Source organism: Humulus lupulus, chromosome 4, assembly GCF_963169125.1.
Source record: "Humulus lupulus chromosome 4, drHumLupu1.1, whole genome shotgun sequence".
Classification (NCBI taxonomy): domain Eukaryota; kingdom Viridiplantae; phylum Streptophyta; class Magnoliopsida; order Rosales; family Cannabaceae; genus Humulus; species Humulus lupulus.
The window spans coordinates 15,427,236-15,448,170 of record NC_084796.1 but is presented as its reverse complement, the minus strand read 5'-3'; the positions used below and the strand labels follow the sequence as shown (position 1 = coordinate 15,448,170).

Here is a 20,935-nt window from a genome sequence, read left to right as displayed (position 1 = left end):
ATCAGCAAGAACGAATAACACAGTTGATCGGTATTCAGATCTCTTTGTGAGAGAGATAGTGCGCCTTCATGGGAAATTCAAGGTCTATCTTATCAGATGAAGACTCTATTATTATCTCCAGGTCTTGGAGGGGTTAAGGAAGGCAATAAGTATACAGATGGAATTCAATACAATTCATTATTCTCAGACTGATGGTAAGTCAGAGAGAGAAAGAGAGAGTTATCCAGTGTTAGAAAGGTACCTTATGAGATAAGGTATGAAAGAGAATGTTTATCACCCGTTCATTGGAATGAGATGGGTGAGATGTTGATTCTAGATCCTAAGGTGGTTCAGGGGACCATTGGGATTATTAGAGGTTAGAGCTTGGATGCTCACTTCTCAGAGTAAATGGAAAAGTTTTACTGAATTAAAAAGTAGGAACACGGAGTTCCAAGTAGAAGAATGTATCTTCCTTAAAGTATCACCATGGAAAGGGTGAGGAGTTAAGGGCAAGTTGAGCCCTAGAGTAGTATAACAGTTTGAATCCTAGATAGGATCGATCATGTAGACTTTGGATCGGCCTTATCTTTGGCACTGACAATTGTATCCAGTGTGTTATATATTTCCATGCAGAGGACATGGGTTAAAAGAAACTCATGAGTTGAGTTATGAGAATCTGGGGATTTGTGGCTAAGTTATCATGTAAGGAATAGCCAGTTCAAATATGAGACAGAAAGAATAAGACTTTGAGGAACAAAGTGTGCCTTGAGTTAAGGTAATGTCACAGAAACAGTGAGGTCGAGGGAACGACCTGGGAAACTGGAATCAGTTGTGCGGAATTTATATTCTGGGGGGTTCAGATAAATTTCGATGACGAAATTTCTGTAAGGAGGGGATAGTTGTAATGCCCCAAATTCCCTAATGAGGTTTAGGACCTTGATTAGGAGGCCAGGAGGGCCATAATTGATTTATCATGTTATTAAATGATTATATGTTTATGTGAATTATATTATTATATGATAATAAATGCATGCATATGGGTCCACATTTAATTATAAGGGCGTTTTGGTAATTTGGCCTGTTGAGGGCGTGATTGTGTATTTTCATGCATGTGGGTGAATTACAAATAATACCACATTATATGTGGATTTTTTCGAGCCATTTGGCATGAGCGATCTTGAGTGCAAAGTAGCGATTTAGTCATAACGGGATTAAGTTCGGGGCTCGGTGTGAGTCTCAGGGTGATTTTAATTATTAGAGTGTTGCTGGGAATTAAAGGGTAACGGGATATGAATTATTGGTGTTGGAGAATATCGAGAATAGCGGGAATTGAAGGGTGTTAATTGTGATTAACGAAATAGCTGGAAAAGGACAATTTTACCCTTGGGAGCCTTTAGAAACCTTTATTTGACCTAGGGGTGTTTTAGTCTTTCACCCCTAGGATTGATATAAGCCATTGAAGGCTGTAAAATGTTGAAGAAAATAGAGCATTGAAAACACCTCTCCCATACACCATTTCTCTTCCTTGTTTTCTTGAATTTTTTAAGCCAAATTGAAGAATCAAGCTAGGAAATCAAAGGTGGGAGCTTAGAAACTTAGTTCATCCATTGAAGAGGACTCAAATCCAGCTTGAGCTAAGAATTCATCCATGAAATTTGGCTATACTCTGTTTTTCTTATGGTTTTCAGTCAAGAGAATTTGAAGTGGTTAGTTGGGAATTAATGGAAGTTTTTGAGTAAGGTTGCTTGGGTTTTGATGAGGGTGTGATATAGATGAAGTTTTGGGGTTGAATTTGATGTTTTGATGATGTTTGGGATTGGTTTGGAGGTTTGGTTTTCAAGGGAAATCGCAGGGGAGAAGACCAGAAAAATTTCTGGTCTGCAGGTGGCGCCCCAGCACTAGGCAGGGTAGGGAGCTGGTCCTCTCTGGCTTGGGGCAATGCCCCAGCACCACCAAGAAGCGCACTAGCACTAGTCCACTTTCCAGCAAACCTATTTTTGGGGTTTTGGATGATTTTGGGGGTTCGAGGGATGGTTCCACTACCCTGTTTGGGTGATTGGTATTCCCGAGAGTGCGGGATGGATCCCGGGAGTGAGGTTTTAGATTATAAACCTTTTTATGATTTATTTTATTGATGGGATTCCATATTTGGTTATGACTAGGTGACCGCTAAAGGATCAAAGGATTGATCATTCTCAAGGGTCATTCTGTTACTAATTCTTGCTCGAACCCGAGGTAAGAAAACTGCACCCCATATGTGACATACATGATTATTCTTGATGCATGTTGGATGTTTAAATGTGGACATTGATAGCAAATCGAATGCTTAGCAATCTTGCTCACTTGTGCATGGTTATTATTGAGGTATGTCGAGTGTTTAAATGTGATGCACGTGATGCATGAGAAACATGTGATTAGGGCATACCGTGAATATTGAATATGAGACTGATCAGAGCTTGAGTCTCTATGTTTATGCATGATCATAATTATGCTAGCAACTATTAAGTAAGCGTGTTGAATGCCCTACATTTGGATATTTGACATATGATATATGCTTGGTAGAATTGCTTACTTGTGCGTGGCTCTAACTAGTCAGATTTGGCAATGGTGTCAGTATTAGTTGTGAAGCTATGACCTACTTGTCAAGTTCGCAGTAGTACTGAGCACTGGTCATTTGGTATTGACTAAAAAGTCAAGGACGAACTTAGCGTGTTTAACGCAAGCCGAAAAAATATTAGATCTAATCGACATTTGCATTGAATGACTCAAATGAGCATTAATGCCGGACCAACCTCAAGTTTGATGAAAACTAAAAGGGCTTGTCTAGCCAAAGGCTAGTCATTTAGAGCTAGGGCCAGCAAGCCCCGGTGACTGTTTAGTCATATGGCTATAGGTTCCGAGCCCCGTAATGACTTGCTTGTCAGTCACTCAGTATGGTTTACCAGAACCTTAAGTGTTAAATCATTCATCTGATTAGAGCCATTGCAGGAAAGCCTAGGTGACGGTTCCGTCACACGGCTATGGGTGTCGAGCCCCGTAATGACTTGCTTGCTAGTCACTCATTATGGTTTAACAGAACCTCAAAGTGGTATTCACTCATCTGTTTAGCGCTATAAGCTCTGTATGATCATACTAATCATCATTTGCATGGCTGTGGGTGCTGAGCCCCGTGGTGACTTGCTTGTCAGTCGCTCATTATGGTTTACCAGAACCTCCAGTGTTAAATCACTCATCTGATTAGGATTGACTTGATAGTCATCCAATCAGGAGGGCATGATTTCTTATCCTAGATTCTCCAGCATTATCTGAATTTATTTGCATGCTTGAATATAGCTATATTTGCTAGGCATGTGAGATATGATTTGATGTCATGATATCACTGTTCATGAGCATATTGAGTTTTCTTGCTGGGCTTCGGCTCATGGGTGATATGTGGTGCAGGTAAAGGAAAAAGAAAGTTGGATCATCCTTGAGTTGGATAGCTTAGGTGATGATGTGTACATATGCAGTTGCTTGACCGCCACGGCCGATGGTTGAAAGAGGAACTAGGGTTAAACCCTATTTTGCCGCTTAGATCGACTGGTTGTAAATATTTTGTTGTAATAAACCTTTAAATTATATTTTTGGGATCCCAATGTATATAGTAAACGTTTTAGTAAAACGTTATATCTTAACCAAAAATTTTAATCCCTAAACTGCTAATCATACTTAGTTACACGTTTATGGCCAAATGACTCAATTAGCGAGTTTAGCACTGTTTATAATGCGCACCGTAAAAGTCCCTGGAGTTTAGGGCGTTACAGCTTCTTCTCAAGGTTTTCAATAACCTCTTCTTCTACCTTACCCTCATTCTCAACCTCAACTTCTGGTGCAGGTATAGACTTCTTGGTTGACTCTTCCAACTTCTTCTTACTCCTCAAAGAGATCGCATTGCACTGCTCTTTAGGATTCACCTCTGTATTACTTGGCAAATTTCCTTGAGGTCTACTTTGTAACATATTTTCCAATTGACCAACATGCATCTCAAGATTCCTGATGGATGAGCGAGTTTATGTCATAAATTGAGATTGAGAGTTGGTCAGAGTTAACAATGCAGCCTGTAACTCATTTGTCTTCTCTTGAGCAACATGTAGTATTGGTGGTTGTAATGATTCCTGAGGTGGAGCTTGAAGCATAGGCTGCTGAATTTGTTGAGGACCCTGATTATTTCTCCATGCAAAATTAGGCTAATTTCTCCACCCTTGATTGAACGGGTTGGAGGATGGATTATTAACTTGCTTATTGAAATTTCTCATCATATTTACCTGTTCCATGGGAATGGAGTTGTTCATCTCAACTACCATGCACTGCTCAAATGGGTGAGGACCACCACAATTATGGCATACCGCTTGGATTTGCATGACTTGAGTGGCCATAGAATTTTGTTTCAGTTGCTTGGTCAATGATGCAACCTGAGCAGTGAGAGCGGTAATAGCATCCAGCTCATGCATACCAGCTACCTTCTTATTTATATCTCGTTTAGTAGGCCACTGATAGTTATTCATGGCCATTTCTTCAAGCAATTCATAAGCCTCATTAGCACTCTTGCTCATGAAAGCACCACCTGCTGCATTGTCAATAATGGTGCGAGTCGTCCCACACAAACCGTTGTAAAAATTATGGACTAGCATCCATTTTTCAATCCCATGATGAGGACACTTCCTCAAAAGCTCCTTAAACCTCTCCCATGCATCATAAAGTGACTCTCCATCAAATTGAGAGAAGCTATTAATTTCCCCTCTTAACTTTGCAGCCTTGGATGGAGGGAAAAATTTAGCAAGATATTTTAGAGCTAATGCCTACCATGTAGTGATTGAGTTGGCTTGAAGAGAGTTCAACCAACTTTTAGCTCTATCCCGCAGTGAGAACGGAAATAATCTCAGTCTAATAGCATCGTCGGTGACCCCATTATATTTAAAAGTTCCATACAGCTCCAGGAAATTGGCTATGTGTGTATTGGGATCCTCAGTAGGGAGTCCACCAAACTGGATAGTAGACTAGACCATTTGCATAATCGTCGGCCTAATTTCAAAATTATTTGCTGCAACTACCGGCGGTTGGATGCATGATTGTACTCCTGTAACAGTGGGGAGCACATAGTCTCTGAGTGTGCGAACTGCTGGCTCAGCAACATCCCCATTTAACCCATCGCCCTGATGTTGGGCCATCTCTGCTAACCGTTTCTATTTTCTATTCTGTCTGCAAGTCCTCTCAATTTCAGTATTAATGGGCAAAAGATTGTTAGTCCCTTGACATCGCATATACCAATTGGCACCTGAAATTAAGATTCTCAAACACAACAGTTAGAGACAATTAACACAGAAAAACCAAATTAGAATAAAAATTAATTGTATTTATATTAATAAAAATCAATCCCCGGCAACAGCGCCAAAAACTTGTTCGCTAAAATTAATACGCAAGTGTACGTATTGCTAACAAGTAATACAATGATAAATAAAGTTCGTTCCCACAGAGATTGATTTACTAATTACCAACTGTTAACTGTGTTTTTAGCCAACGACGTGAGAACATCAAAAACGACAAACCTTCAAGAGAAATTAAATAACACAGACAGTTTAATCAAGAAAAGTAAATAACACAGGTGATTTTATAGTGGTTCAGCCCCGATCAGTCGGTAATAGCCTAATCCACTTAGAGTTGTGATTATAGATCTGTACTCAAGATCAGATGAACTGAGCCAACTGAGTTTCTTTAGTACAGATTACAAAAATACAAGAATTCTTTCAAATGCCAGCACTTTCTCTCTCTAGAATACTCAGACCCAGCACTTTCTCTCTCTAGAATACTCAGACCCCAATTTTCCCCCAAAAGTCTAGAAAGAAGAAGAAGAAGCCCCCCTCTAATCTCATAAGCCCTCTATTTATAGGCTTAGGGTCATACATCTGATATTCCCTAGAATCGGGATATTTTATTATATTTATTACATTTAAATTACAAAAAACATTCAAAATGTAACAAAACCCCCCATTTGTGGGAAGAATGAGAGATTCCCACGTATCTTGCTGAAGCTGTTTCTGGGATTCTTGACTTAGTCCTCCTCTAGCTAGTTGATCCACCTCTCCTACTGACCACACATGCAAGTGCTGGTCGGACATGTGCATGGTGGTAGGACATGCATTCCTCTCCTCTAATATGGCACTCTCCTCTAGCATGCCATGTCTCTCCTCTAACATGGCACTCTCCTCCAGCATGCCATTTCTTTATTTGGACAACCATGCACTGGTTGGACATATGCATAAAGACCAAATTCTTGGGCTCTCCTTGGACCTCATCCTTGGGGTCTCCTAGGACCACTCTCTTGGGGTCTCCTAGGACCACATCCTTGGGGTCTCCTAGGACCACTCTCTTGGGTTCTCCTCAGACCAAAGTCCCTTGGGATCTCCTAGGATGCACTCTCCTTAGCTCTCCTAGGATGCACTTTCCTTAGCTCTCCTCGGACCACCCCCTTGGGATCTCCTAGGATGCACTCTCCTTAGCTCTCCTAGGATGCACTCTCCTTAGCTCTCCTAGGATGCACTTGGCTTGGTTATGACATCTTTCAAGCAGTCCAAACTCTTCTTCCTGGCCACTTTATCACAACTCTGAGAAGTCAATGTATTTATTGACTATTAATATGTCTTTTACTAACCATGCACTGCCACTTGTCACATTTTTTCGTCAGAAGTAATGCGGGCCGCGGCTCAGCATTTCAAGTGCCGCGGCCCGTGTCAAATTTCCTGGGCAGCCAAAGTTAGGCGCGCTGCGGCCCTCTATTCTTGCACCGCGGCCCTTGTCAATTTTTTTTTTTAAATTAGGCTTTCTGCCTTGGACCGGGCCGCAGCTCAGCTTCATAGCGTCGCGACGCTTAACAATTTCTTTAATTTTTATGCTTTTGGTCCCGAAAATTCACCGAAGCCATAAAATTGCTCGAGGATTTATCTTTTCACGAAATCAACACCAAAAAGCCAATTTTTCATCATTTTTCTGCCAATTTGCTCCAATTGTTATTTTCTTTTATTGATAAGCTAAAACCTAAAAAACAAGCAAAAACAAAGCATAATACTACACTAAACAACTAAAAATATTAATAAAAGCTACCTAAAACACGACCTAAACACAACACAAAACTAGACTCAACAGGAACTAGGGTTGGACCCTGTTTTGCCGCTTAGGTCAGCTTGTTTTGTATTCCCTGAGTTGTAACAAACTTTTAAACTTGTATTTTGGGATCCCATGTAAAGAATGAAGTTTTCTTTTGATAAAAATGTTTACTTCTTGACCAAAAACTTTAGTACCTGAACCCTTAGTGGCTTAATCGCATGTTTTAGTCCAAATGACTCGTTTAGCGAGTACAACACTAATTTTAAACACACATGGTAACGGACCCTAATTAGCTGGGCATTACAATTGTGTTGATTAAAATATTTGTTGTATAAAATTATAAGCTTAATTGGTTGTTATAGTGTGATTTTCTTTATAAAAGTCTCTATTTTCTTAGTTTATTAGTTAATGAGGTATAATTTTTGAATTTTTTTTTTTGTTGATTGTCTAGTTAATTTCTTCATAAATTATTGGTATAATTGCAAGTGAATTTGGACAGCATTAACACTTATTGATGGAAATGTATGTTTTCACAAACTTTACTAGATATTGTTAAATTAATTATGAGAAAGCTTAATGAATTTTAGAGAAGAATTAGGACTTGTGGAATTGTGTGCTACGAAGAAATAATGATGAAATTTATTGTGTGATATTGTTTGATTGTTTTGTTGTGATATATTAAATTGTCGATCGTATGTTGAAATAGGGGAAACTCTGCCCATTTTTTTTTAACTATGTGTATGTTTTTCACATACTTATTACTAAAACTAATTAATTAGTTTAAAATTTGGTTAGTATGACGATATAAACAATAACCCATAATAGTATCACATTGTTTTAGATACTTTTAGTTTGAGATGGATAGATATTGGATGAAAAAAAAATTGTATGAAGAATATGGAGAGGAGTTGAACATTTCATAAAGTTTGCAATAGAGAATTGAGATGACTCTGATATGATATCTTGGTTAGTTTATAAGTTAACTACTAACTATAGTTTTCAAACTTATTTTCATTTAATTCACAATATACATACACTTTCTATGAGATTTTGGCTAATATTTAGGTAGCATGTTATAAGATATATATTTTATAATGTCTATTTGCTGTAAATTGTATGGGTCTACTGTAAATACATGATACAATCAATGAAATATAGCATGGGAAATAGAAAAAAAATACAAAATTATTATTTCTCCCTGCATTACTCTATTGGGCAAGAATCATCGAGATAGGCCCTATTTTCAATCTCAACATTAAAATTCTTGACGGGTCGAGCCCGCCAAGAAAGGACAATTTTATACTAGTGTGGCACTTAACGAAAATAGTTGATACTTTACAGCTAAAAGAGCTTATCTGCAATAAAAAGTAAACGTTTGGGGGTGTTATCATCAAAAAAATTATTAGGAGTATATGTGTAACAAATAAAAAAGATTAGGGATTTAGCTGCAAATAATATTTTTGTAAATAAAAAATTAGATGTGATTTTTGTAATTATTTTATGTTATATGTATATAAATAAATAAAAAAATATTTTTTAAACTAAAATAAAAAAAAAACCTCTAGCACAAAGCTAAAACGAGCAATTATAAATTTGGAAAACCAAAACAAGGCTGCAAATTTGAAAAAGTAACAAAACTATTATATTTAAAATGTTTACATAGCTCTTTACAAAACAAAACACAATAACTAGTAGTTACAAAAATATAATTTTGAAACTTTTAGTTACAAAACCAAATTAATTTATTTATAAAATTACAATCCTAAAAGTAATAGTTACAAAAATGAAAAGCACATTTAGCCATGTTAAACAAATAGTTACATAAATAAATAAATAATAGAACTTTAGCCTTGTCTGAAACTAATAGTTACAAAAATAAATACGGCTTGGACAAGACTATAGTAATGATTTTGATAGGGAAATTTTACACTATATGCATCATAACATATTTAAATTTTTTAACATGCTATCATAAAAATTCTCCCCATAATGTGCCCCCTCCCCTATTTTGGACAAAAATACCCTCCTCACTCAAATTTAACACTTCACACATTTTTCTCTCTATCTCTTTCTCTCATCCATCATTTACAGCCATTTTTTCACAACTGCTCGGATCTGGAACGGATTGGAAGTTTCTTGGCGTTTTTTAAGAGAAAAAATCATGGGTAAGTATCATTTCATTAATCTACTTGTGAATATGAAATGGCATGGTTAGATATTAGATCCGAATTGTTCTGCAGTTGAGTTTGGATTTTTTTCTGCAATTTTTGAACTGTTCTTCAGATCTGGGATTATGTGGGAGCCATTCCAAAATCGATGGCATTTCGATGGTACATCGATGCCATTTCGATGGAATGTCGATGCTGAGGCGAACATCTAATTTAGATGTTATTTTCGATGTAATATCGATGGTATATCGATGTTGAATCGATGCCATATATGTTGATTTGGTTCAGCATCGATATGGCATCGATGTGGCATTAATATACCATCGAAATGGAATCGCGTACAGATGGCAACCATCAGCATCGATGATACATCGATGGCATTTCGATGGCATTTTGATGGTACATCGATGCCATTTCGATGGTACATCGATGCCATTTCGATGGTACATCGATGGAATGTCAATGCTGAGGCGAACATCTAATTTAGATGTTATTTTCGATGTAATATTGATGGTGTATCGATGTTGAATCAATGCCATATATGTTGATTTGGTTCAGCATCGATATGGCATCGATGTGGGATCGATATACCATCGAAATGGAATCGCGTACAGATGGCAACCATCAACATCGATTATGCATCGAAATGTCTTCGATGTGGCATCGATGTTGAACTGTAATACAGATTTTCATAGGCATCGATTCATCATCGATTTACCATCGATTCTTCATCGATTGCACTTTATTTTTATAATTTTCTTATGTTTTTTTTGTTTGTAAATTTGCAGGTTCCAAGTTAATATAATTGTTTCTTACAACGGTGTTTGGGAACAGAAAGCAGAAAAATGGAATTTCAAAGATAGTTTGAACACTATAATACATGTACCGATTGATGTTGGTTACATAGAATTATTGGAGAAGTTGTATTCAAAGTTGAAAGTGGATAGGTCATTATTTGACTTAAAGTTGGAAGTGCCTTTTACATGCAATGATTTTAGTGTAGATCCCATTGAAATCACAAATGATGGAGTTAGTGCTCTTATTCTTGAAAATTCGAAGTCCTTAAAACATCGGGTTCCTTTATGCGTTAGTTCGATTGCAAAGAACATTGCTCTTATTGATCCATCTCCTAGAGCGAGTGTTAATACGGAAAATCATAATCAATCCTACACGGTTGTTCCACAAACAGCTCCTGGGCCAAGTGTATGCATGGGAGGTCCTAGTCATAATGAAACTTTTTTCCCGCATGATGATGGGTATGAGTATGAGCCTTATGTCAATGGCGATTCAGTTGCCCATTTTGGTGATGATGATGAAAGAGTTGAGGGGGTGCAGTAGTTCTGATGATAACTCAGAGGATCAGTTGTCGATGCTACATGTGGTTCAAGTAGATAATTTAAATGGACGATCATTGCCAAGACGTCAAGAAAGCCAAGGACGGAGGACTGCTGGCTCAAAGAGCAGTCGTCCAACTACACAAGATGATGGAAATAGATGGAGTTCTCCAGCGTATACTACTGAAGATATCCCATGCCCCTCTTATGTTATCCCCACCTTATCTAGGGTGAGTTGTGGAGTAATATAAGTTGGGAAGGTTTTTGAGAACAAGTTAGAGTTGAAGACGAAGGCACACTTGTATGCAATGAAGCAGAACTTCGAGTTTGTGGTGAAGAAGTCAGGTACTGAAGTTTGGTATATCACTTGCAAGGATCCTGATTGTGGGTGGAGATTGAGGGGGAAGAGAATTCCTAAATCTAATATGTTCGAGATAACTCGTTTCACCAACAAACACACTTGCTCACTTGACCTTTGACATAAAGGCCATCGCCAAGCTGCACCTTGGGTTATTGGTCATTGCATAAAGAAAAAATATCAGACTGGATCGAATGCGTACATGGAAAACAACATAAGAGAGGACATTAAGAATGATTATGGCATTGAGTTGTCATATGGAAAAGCTTGGAGATGCCGAGAGAAGGCTCTTTATTATGTTAAAGGGATACTGGAAGCATCCTACTAGAAGTTACCATCATACCTATTCATGCTTCAACAGAAAAATCCCGGAACGTTGACAGCTTTTGTCACTAAGGAAGATCGATTAAAATATTGCTTTTTCTCACTCGGAGTTAGGAGAAGAGGGTTTCGTACATGTCCTCTTGTGTTATGTGTGGACGACACTTTTTTAAAGACAAAATACGGTGGGCAGATGTTATGTGCAGTCGCGTTAGATGCAAATAACCATCTATATCCAGTTGCATTTGGTATTGTGGATAGTGAGAATCATGATTCTTGGAAGTATTCCATGTCAAAGCTAAAGGAAGCGATTGGGGAAGTCGAGGACCTGGCATTTGTATCTGACAGGCATGCAAGTATTACACATGCCTTGGAAACTATTTTCCCCGATGCCTATCACGGTGCTTGCTACCACCACATTAGTATGAATGTGGTTGCTAAATTCAAGACTGATCATTGTCATGTGTTGATGTATAATGCGGCATATGCTTTTAGGAAATCTGAGTTCCACGCTAACTTCGAAAAAATCAAATCAAAAGACCCAACCATTGCTCAATACCTAGAAGGCATGGGTTTTGATAAGTGGTCCCGTGCTTACTTTCCTAGAAATAGGTATGTCATTGTGAATTGTATTTTAATTTATGAAATCTTCTAAATGTATGTTACTATTAAATGTTAGTTTTCCTGGATACTAGGTATAATATAATGACAAGCAATTACGCTGAAAGTTTCAACAATAAGACCCGGGACGCTAGGAGCTTTTCGATAACTACATTCGTCAAATTTATTCGCTTCACACTGCAGTCCTGGTTCTGTGATAGGAGAGAAACTAACGAGAAGAAAACTACAACTCTTGCACTAACCTATGAGGAAAATTTTGTGGATATGGCTGAGAAAGCTCGATTCTTGATTCCTTATGCAATAGGGAGGCATGAGTTCCATGTGTTAGATGGTGAGCTGAATGGTGAAGTCGACCTCCTGAATAAGACATGCACATGTGGCATGTTTCAAATTATTGGTATCCCATGTGCTCATGCACTATCTGGATCCCTTAAGCGAGGGGTGAACTTTTATTCATTGTGTTCAGATTACTATAAAATTGAGACATGGAGGTCCTCTTACACAGAATCTATATATCCTACTGGTAATGAGGAAGAGTGGATTGTTCCAAATGACATTATGACAATAAAAGTGAGAACACCTGCGCAGAAAAACCCGGTTGATCATCCAAAGAAGAAACAAGGTAGGCCTAAGACAAAACGCCTTCCTTCCAATGGAGATAAATTGGTTGTACAACGCAAGTGCAGCACTTGTGGAGGTCTAGGCCATAATAGGGCAACTTGTAAAGTTCGTGTTTGAAATTTATGGCATCAATGTTAAACTTTTTATTTGGGTACTAATGGTCTTTGTTAATCTTTTTATTTGTGTATTAATGGACTTTGTTACTCTTTTTATTTGTGTATTAATGGACTTTGTTACTCGAAATGACATTTTTTATATACAAAACTAAGGAGAAATATACTATTGTGTGTCATCAAAATCAAAATAAATATTCTAACATCAAGGGTACACATTCTCATAAAAAATGTCGATGCATAATTTATCCCTAAAGTACTGAATGGTATCCTCGATGGCATATAATAAGGGAATGTCTCCAAGAATAAACTCCAAGTGTTTGATGGTGAATACGTCACAATCTCTGCTGAAACCAAGAAATATTGATTGTGAGTGTATTGAAAATTAAAGGAGAACATTGTTATGAAAATCTGAATTTAGTACGTCTATCTGGTTCTAGATTGTGGGACAATATCAGTGGACATGCGCCGCCAATCAAAGTTTGGAATGGTGATCTTCGGTCTAGCTATTTTCAACTTGGGGTGTCCTTTAAACATGCTAGAAGCGTTGAGTAAAGATGGAAGCATCCTATTCCAAGGCTCGATCAACTCAGACAACTTATTATGGCTAAAGTTGGAATGATCTGAGTCAAATACAGTGATCATCCAATCAGCGAAATTTACTTCGCAAAGGACCCAGTGCCAATTTTCCAAGCACCAGTGGAAGTAGACCTCGTTGCAATCACCCCAAGGCTTCTTGTATTTTTTGGCATCTCCTTTCAGGAAATTAAGAATGTCCGCGTCCCATTGGTAAGTCTTGCCATTTTTCTTGAATTCCTCATATCTAGTAGGAATATATTATGCAAATGATGAATCAAGTACGGTGGCTTTCACGGGGTACGTCTTCGACAACTCTAAAAGACGTCTCCGTATAAGATAATTCGCAGCGTCGAGATGCTGCAAATAAATAGAGTAACGTTAAGGAAGAGTGGATTGTTAAAATGAGATAAATGTTCTAACAAACATAAGAGACTTAAAGTATCTGCCCACCATTCTTTTGCCACCTTCAACTTCAAGAACCAAACAGGGGTCCCATCACAACATTCCAACTTCCTCGGTCTGCTATTGTCAATCTCACCGAGTACCCATCGGTTAAAAGTTGTCAACATATCTTGATCCAACACCTTTAAAGGAAGGATTGTAACTGGGTCCTTGAACTTTGGTTTCTTGGCTGTTGGAGTATAGTCCTCGTACCTTACTGATCTCTGTCTAGTGCGCTTACCTGTAAAGGAGCAATTAGTATCTAATCTCTTTAAAACATGTAAAAACTCATGGATTAGTCGTACCTAAGACCGTCTGCACTGGCTGAGAAGGTGTGGCTTCTCCAACAGAAGGCTCGTAACATGTGGGGAGAACGTCGTACTCTACATCCTCTGTTGGAGTAGGTGTAGGAGTATGTGCAGGTGTGGGTACAGGAGTAGGTATACCACCTAGTGTTGCCAGCTTTTCTAATATGACTTCTTGATTTTTAAGGACGATACCTAGAGTAGCCTTAACCTCGTTCACTGCACCTGATAGTCTGGCCATCTCACCCAACACCTCCTCATAAGCCCTAGGAGCAGGAGTAGAAGTAGGTTCTGTACTAGTATCTAGAGCAGTCTCTGTCGAGGCACCCTCCACAAATATGCCAGCCTCCACGGCTATCTCAGCCACCGTAGCAGCCTCTGCCTCAGGATCGTAAGGTCTTCCATCCTCTGGTGCAGGCTAGATCATATTCTGCAGCATTGCATACCTAGGAGTATCCCCCTCTATCCTTTGATATATGGCATCGAAGAAGTCTCGCTCATTTGGTCGAGGCCTTATGATAGAAATGCATGACAACTGTAATGGAAACAAAACAAAATAAATTAGAAACAACATAAGTTGATTAGTATAATTCAAAAGTTCTTGAATTATTTAAATTTAATATAACTTACATGTCTCCTTGCAAGTACATCCTTCAAATGCAAATGCTTCGGCTGGCCTATGCTCTCCCACTGTAGCATCCTAGGGAACTTGAATCCACAGGGCTTGGCGTGTTCCTTCTGTAAATCAATAATCGTCTCGTATGCCCAATATTGCAAGGCTGGTGGATACCCCTTGCAAGTGTACTTTTCCTCCACCTTAACACTTTTAGAAGACTCCACCTCAGTGATCTTCTTCGCCATCTTACATGGTATTGTAGCACCAATCGCTTTCATATCTCTATTGAATTGTTTCACAGTTGTATCAAATGAAAGGGATCCTCGCGGATACTTCTCAAAATAATCTAAATCATCAACCATTGACAATGAATCTCGCCAAATAGCATTGTCGTTCTCAGTGGCCAATAGTATCCCCTCCACAAAGTAAACCAAACCGAGCTTGTACAAATCATCAGGTACATCGCACATACTAAAAGCTCGTTCCAACATACTGAATCGAATGTCTTTCTCGGGTTCCACACTGAAATATGTATCAACTAGGTGGGAGGAAGTAATGTGAGGTTGAATGTCAACGGCAAGTGGTGGACAGGAGCAGCTCAGACCGGTGATGATGGCAAACTCGTGCACCCCAAACTTACATAAGTTTGGGCCCATCAAGAAGTGCACCTCATCGCCACGCGAAGACTTGACCTTCCGCAAAAGCAATGTGTGCACCAATGCCCCAGAGAACGAAAAGGGAGGGGCTGTGAAGAATGGTCCAAAAACAGACTCATTCATCCTCCCCAACAATCCATGCTCCTCAAATATTTTCTTCAATTTTGTTAACCTCTCGGAATTCCTATAGGTCATACGACCGACATAATGATCCTCTATAGGGATCTCAATTGGTGGGATACGTTTGGGTGGCATCTACAAAATATAAAAAAAAAAAAAGAATTAGTTGAATTTACAAAAAATACTCAGTCTGTTGTTGTCATCGAAATACTATCGATATACCATCGAAATAGCATCGATGGAGTATGGAATAAACATATAAAGTCATCGACATAGCATCAACATAGCATTGAATAACCATCAATGCATCACCATCAAATTAATGTGCTCAAACAACCATCGAAATAGCATCGATGGAGCATCGAATAAACATATAAAGCCATCGACATCGCATCGACATAGCATCGAATAACCATCGATGCATCACTATCAAATTAACGTGCTCGAACAACCATCGATATACCATCAAAATAGCATCGATGGAGCATCGAATAAATATATAAAGTCATCGACATATCATCGAATAATCATCGATGCATCACCATCAAATTAATGTGCTCGAACAACCATCGGTATACCAACAAAATAACATCGATGGAGCATCGAATAAACATATAAAAGCCATCAACATCGCATCGACATAGCATCGAAATTTCATCGACTTTTATACAAAAAAAAATGAAAACCATGCAAGCATCGACATGGCATCGATATACCATCGATTGCGCATCAATGGACTATGACCTTCATTTACTGGTCCATCGAAATACTATTGATGGAGCATCGATTGCGTATCGATGAACAACTTTTCAATATTTTAAAAATCTGCACATACACTATGTCATCGAATTACCATCGATGAAGCATCGAAATGACATCAATGTGGAATCGAATGAACATCGACCCACAAAATTTTTGCTGAATTTAAACATAATCTTCCAAAATGATGCACATAGAATCAAACCCTTTTTAAGCTACATTTTTGCAAAATAAAGATTAACAATCAAACCCATTTCATTGATTTATACATTACGATTCAAATTTTTTTTAAAAAAAACAAAACCACATGACAACTATCTTACCTTACCATGGCCGGCGATGGAGAAGAAGGTGGTGACGGCGGCTGTGAGGAGAGAGAGAGCTTCGCCTGAGAGAGATGGTGAGAATGTGAGGGGTCCGCTTGGTTGAGAGAAAATAATGAGATAGAAATGAGAGAGTTTGGCTGGGAAGAGTGTGGTTAATGGTAGGGGTGTTTTTGTCTAAAAATTTTAAAATGGCATATGTTTGGGAGAGTATGTTATGTTGCCATTTTAAAAAAATTAAGTATGTTATTGAACATACAGTGTAAAATTTCCCTTTTGATAATAGTTACATTAGGAACTTAGCTATGTGTGTTTATTTCTTTTGAAGAAGTCTGTTTTCATTAACTCAGACAAGAGCAAACTCAGTCAAAGACGATGAGTGTCACGCACGGCAAATATGTTGATTCAAATTTTGAGATTTGATGATTTTGCTTGCAAAGATGAGAGGATCACGATAGTGGTCGCGCATGTCACCAATGGTTAGGAGTGTTCATTGTATCACATCCAATGTTTTTAGGCCTACGATTTGATCCAATTATCTATTGGATGTTGGATTTTTACAACCGATCAAATCCAATTAACTTGTCTCAACTGATCTGATCAGATCCAATTATCCATTGGATTGAATCGGTTTTATTCATTGGATGTGTCCCCTTGCTTATGTATTTGATCGGATTAGATCCAGCCAATATTTTTTTAGCATTTATTTAGCTTAATTTGTTCAAATAATTCATAATATTATAAATAAAAAGACTAATTTGTTCAAAATGATACAACACCATAAAAATACAACATATATTATAAGCATAATCCTAAATAAATATATATTTGGATCGGCTTGGTTTTATTGAATTTTTTCATATATCATCCAACAATCGATCCAATATGATTCAATCATAATTAAATATTCAATTTTTGGCGGACAATTATAATTAGATTAGTTGGTTCTAATTGGATTTGATAATTTTTATACACCCCTACCAATAGTTGCTGAACTATAGTATTTTTATAAAAGGTTGAGTGAGAAAGAAAACAATAAAAAGGAGAGAGAAATACTGAGAAGGACATAGAGACCTTGAAGAGAGAGATTGAAAGACTAGAATTAATATAGCTGTCAAAAAAATGGGTTAGTTAATGTCGGTGATGATAAATCTTTCAAAGAATAAAGTGGAAAGAATTTGGGGATTTGTATTTCCCAAATTTCATATTAGATTTAGGCGGTGTTTGGTAACATTTAAAATATAATTTTTTATTTAATTAATTAAAAAATTTATAATTAAATATAAAATAATATTTGGTAATTCTATTTTTATTTATTATTTTAAAAAAATTTAATTAAAATTTATTAAATTTTGAAAATAGAATTTTTTTCACTTTCAAAATATTTTAAAACCATTTCAACTTTTTTTTTCTTTTTTTCTTTTATTTTTCAAATCAACATCTCATTTTATATTGTTAAACAAAAAATAAAAATAAAAGTTACCAAACACATTTATTATTTTTTGTTTTTAAAATAAAAACAAATATAGTTACCAAACACATTTTTATTTTTTTAAAATAAAGAAACAAAAATAAAATTAATATTTCTATTTTTAAGTTTAAAAAATTCAAAAACAAAAATTTTACTAAACACAACAACTTTAATTAGTAAAAACTATATTTATCAACAATATTACATATCTCAGGCATAGCCTAGAGGTTTCACATCTCTTCCCATAGCGGGAAGGAACCAAAAAAGAAAAAACAACAACAATATCATTTTTATATCTAAAAAAAAATACTTTTGTAGTGAAGAATGCTATTTTTTTCTTCCCTAATGTACATAATTTCGGCTCATATACATTGTAACAATGGGCCGGTGATGCGCCTATTTAAGCCCATTAAGAAAATTAAATGAAATGGGAAAGAATTCTTGTGTTCTCAAAAGCCTCATCTATTAAGATTTACATCTAACCAACTTAATTAGTTGTACAGAGTCATAATAAGCACACACGAAATTCCCCATGCAGAAACTAGTATATAATATGCATATATTGTTGGGCTCAAAATATTCGGCCCAAATGTTTTATTATTTTAAGATGAGTAAAACGAGACGTTTAGACCCGACAGGAGCCAAAGTCAGAGGTCACTGATCAGAGGCGAACCCCTCCTCTGTTCTCTGGGAATTAGGAGGATCCAAAGACATTTTGACAGGAAATTTAGTTATTCATTTAATCAATCAGGGAATAGGCTTAACCAACTGACTCCTTAGTATTTTTACCCTATAAATATCATCATTTCATTAGAGAAAAGACATGAAAAAATATATATATATAATTTAAGCATCGGAGTGTCTTTCTTGCGGGTATACCCAGACAGTTCTACAATCACTAGAATCATCCACGCTGCCAGAAAGAGATCAGAGAATTAGATTTTGAAGGCAAGTTCCTCCCAAAACAGATTTAACAAAATTGTTGCATCAACACATATTCTGACCAATAAATAAATACATAGGTATAAATTTCTAATGAGCACATAAATCTGTTTGATGTCCCAAAATATAGTTTATAAAATTTGGATTCAACGATATCTAAATTAGTCACCCACTGTTACAGAATTCGTTATTATAAGTTACTAATATTTCATAGATATTTTAATTGTTTTTATTACATTGGTCACAGAGGTGCGTGCAACCTTTGCTATTATGGGTTGAGTATAATTTTAACAAATTACCAACACAGTAACAAGCAGTTACTAGTTTGGAACTGATGTAATAACAATTATATAAACTTCATCAATCTTGTTAAAATATACATAAATACCATAAGTTTTAGTGCATTTTAAAAAATATCATTCCACATTTTTGGACCTGGAAATTACATGGAATATGTTTTTTTTTATAAGTTTGATAAATTTGGGGTTTTTAACTTTGTGCATATTTTTTATGCCTCTAGTTTTTTACATTTTTACTCATATTTTGGTAATATTATTTTTTTTACCATATATATTCACTTATGAGATGATAACTGGTTATTTGTGTCCGAATAAGCTATTTTAAAAATTAAGTGGAAATTACACCAAATATGGTAAAATTTTCAAAATTTTGATAAATATGGCATTTAAAAGTTTGTGCATTTAAAATTTTAGGATAAATGACAATCTTCACGGTAATATTAAAAAAATATCATTTTTTACGGTTAACTAAAATAATTACACATTTACGGTAAAATTTATTCTTGCTTGCCGTATAACATATCTGCTCCCCTTAAAATTTATTTGCTGTCAATTCCAAAAACTAATATATTGTCTATATACATAAATAGATGTCTATATATATATATATATATATATTTATATAATACATGTAACTAAATAATTTTTGTTTGCTAACCGGCCATTTATAAACTGCAAAATAAATAAATATATATTTATACATATATAATAATATCTCACTTATCTCATTCTTCTTTTTCTATTATTTACACTTATGTTATTTTTTCTTTTATCTTTTTCTCTTAACTAATTTTAGTTTATCCATACTATTTGTATGTTAATAATAATAATTATAAATTAATTTATTTTACTTATAAATATTTAAAATGAATATAATTATTAATATTAAATAAATATTTATGCTTATATAAATTATTATATATTTTTAGTTACAATTTAAAAAATATATATATCATACTTGTTTAATGTAATTTAATATTTTTGTATATATTAGTTACAAAAACAAATTTGTATCTTTTAGTTACAAACTTAGTTTTATATATTTTTGTTACAAATATGTTGACTTAATTCACAACTTATTTTTATAAATATTAAAATTAGTTCTGTAAACCTTTGTTACAAAAAAAAAATAGCAAATAATTATTTTATAAATGTTGTTTACAAAAATATAAAACTTGTTTATAAATTTGTAAAACTTTGTTATATATTTGTAAATGTTGTTTACAAAAATATTTTTTTTACGAATCTCAAACACATGTTTACGAATTTGTAACAACTGTTAACAAAAAAAATTGTATTTAACTGTCACTCCGTATTTACACTTTTGCCCCTCCATGTTTTTTATAAAAATACCGTACTTTTGTAGGCTACCATATTTTTCATATATTTTCTAATGTTAATGTATTTTTGTGAATTTTCCAAAATTTTATGGGTCTTTTTTTTGCCATATTTTTGTAATAATTTAGTTGTAACACTATATTTTAATTTTTTGAACTTTTAGTCACCAGTTTTGATATTTTGTGAGGGTATTTTCGCCATTCACTTTTTTTTTAATTCAGATTTTAACGTTTTTTTTTCCTTTTCTTTTTAATATTATCTTTTTACTAATTAAAAAAATCAAATTATGTCTTTTCATTTTCTATGCAGGTACTTGATTACTTCTAAGTTTAGCTTCTCCATCATGTCATTTCAATTTTCTATTGTTGACGCCGTTTTTCATCAACAGATAAAAGAATAGCACAAAAACAATGAATAACGATAGCCAAACG

At 35.7% G+C, this 20,935-nt stretch overlaps 1 protein-coding gene and 1 non-coding gene across 2 annotated transcripts; both read left to right on the top strand.

The window, feature by feature from the left end:
- The first annotated feature begins 4,659 nt into the window (after positions 1 to 4,659).
- On the top strand, positions 4,660 to 4,766 carry LOC133833675 (small nucleolar RNA R71). Its single transcript, XR_009893043.1, has one exon. It is a non-coding gene; the product is annotated as a small nucleolar RNA R71 (small nucleolar RNA).
- Positions 4,767 to 10,566: 5,800 nt separating this feature from the next.
- On the top strand, positions 10,567 to 12,659 carry LOC133831929 (uncharacterized). The gene is made up of 3 exons (XM_062262331.1): positions 10,567 to 10,851; positions 11,341 to 11,771; positions 11,996 to 12,659. Exons 1-3 carry the CDS (start codon positions 10,567 to 10,569, stop codon positions 12,657 to 12,659), a joined length of 1,380 nt encoding a protein of 459 aa, XP_062118315.1.
- Positions 12,660 to 20,935: the final 8,276 nt, after the last annotated feature.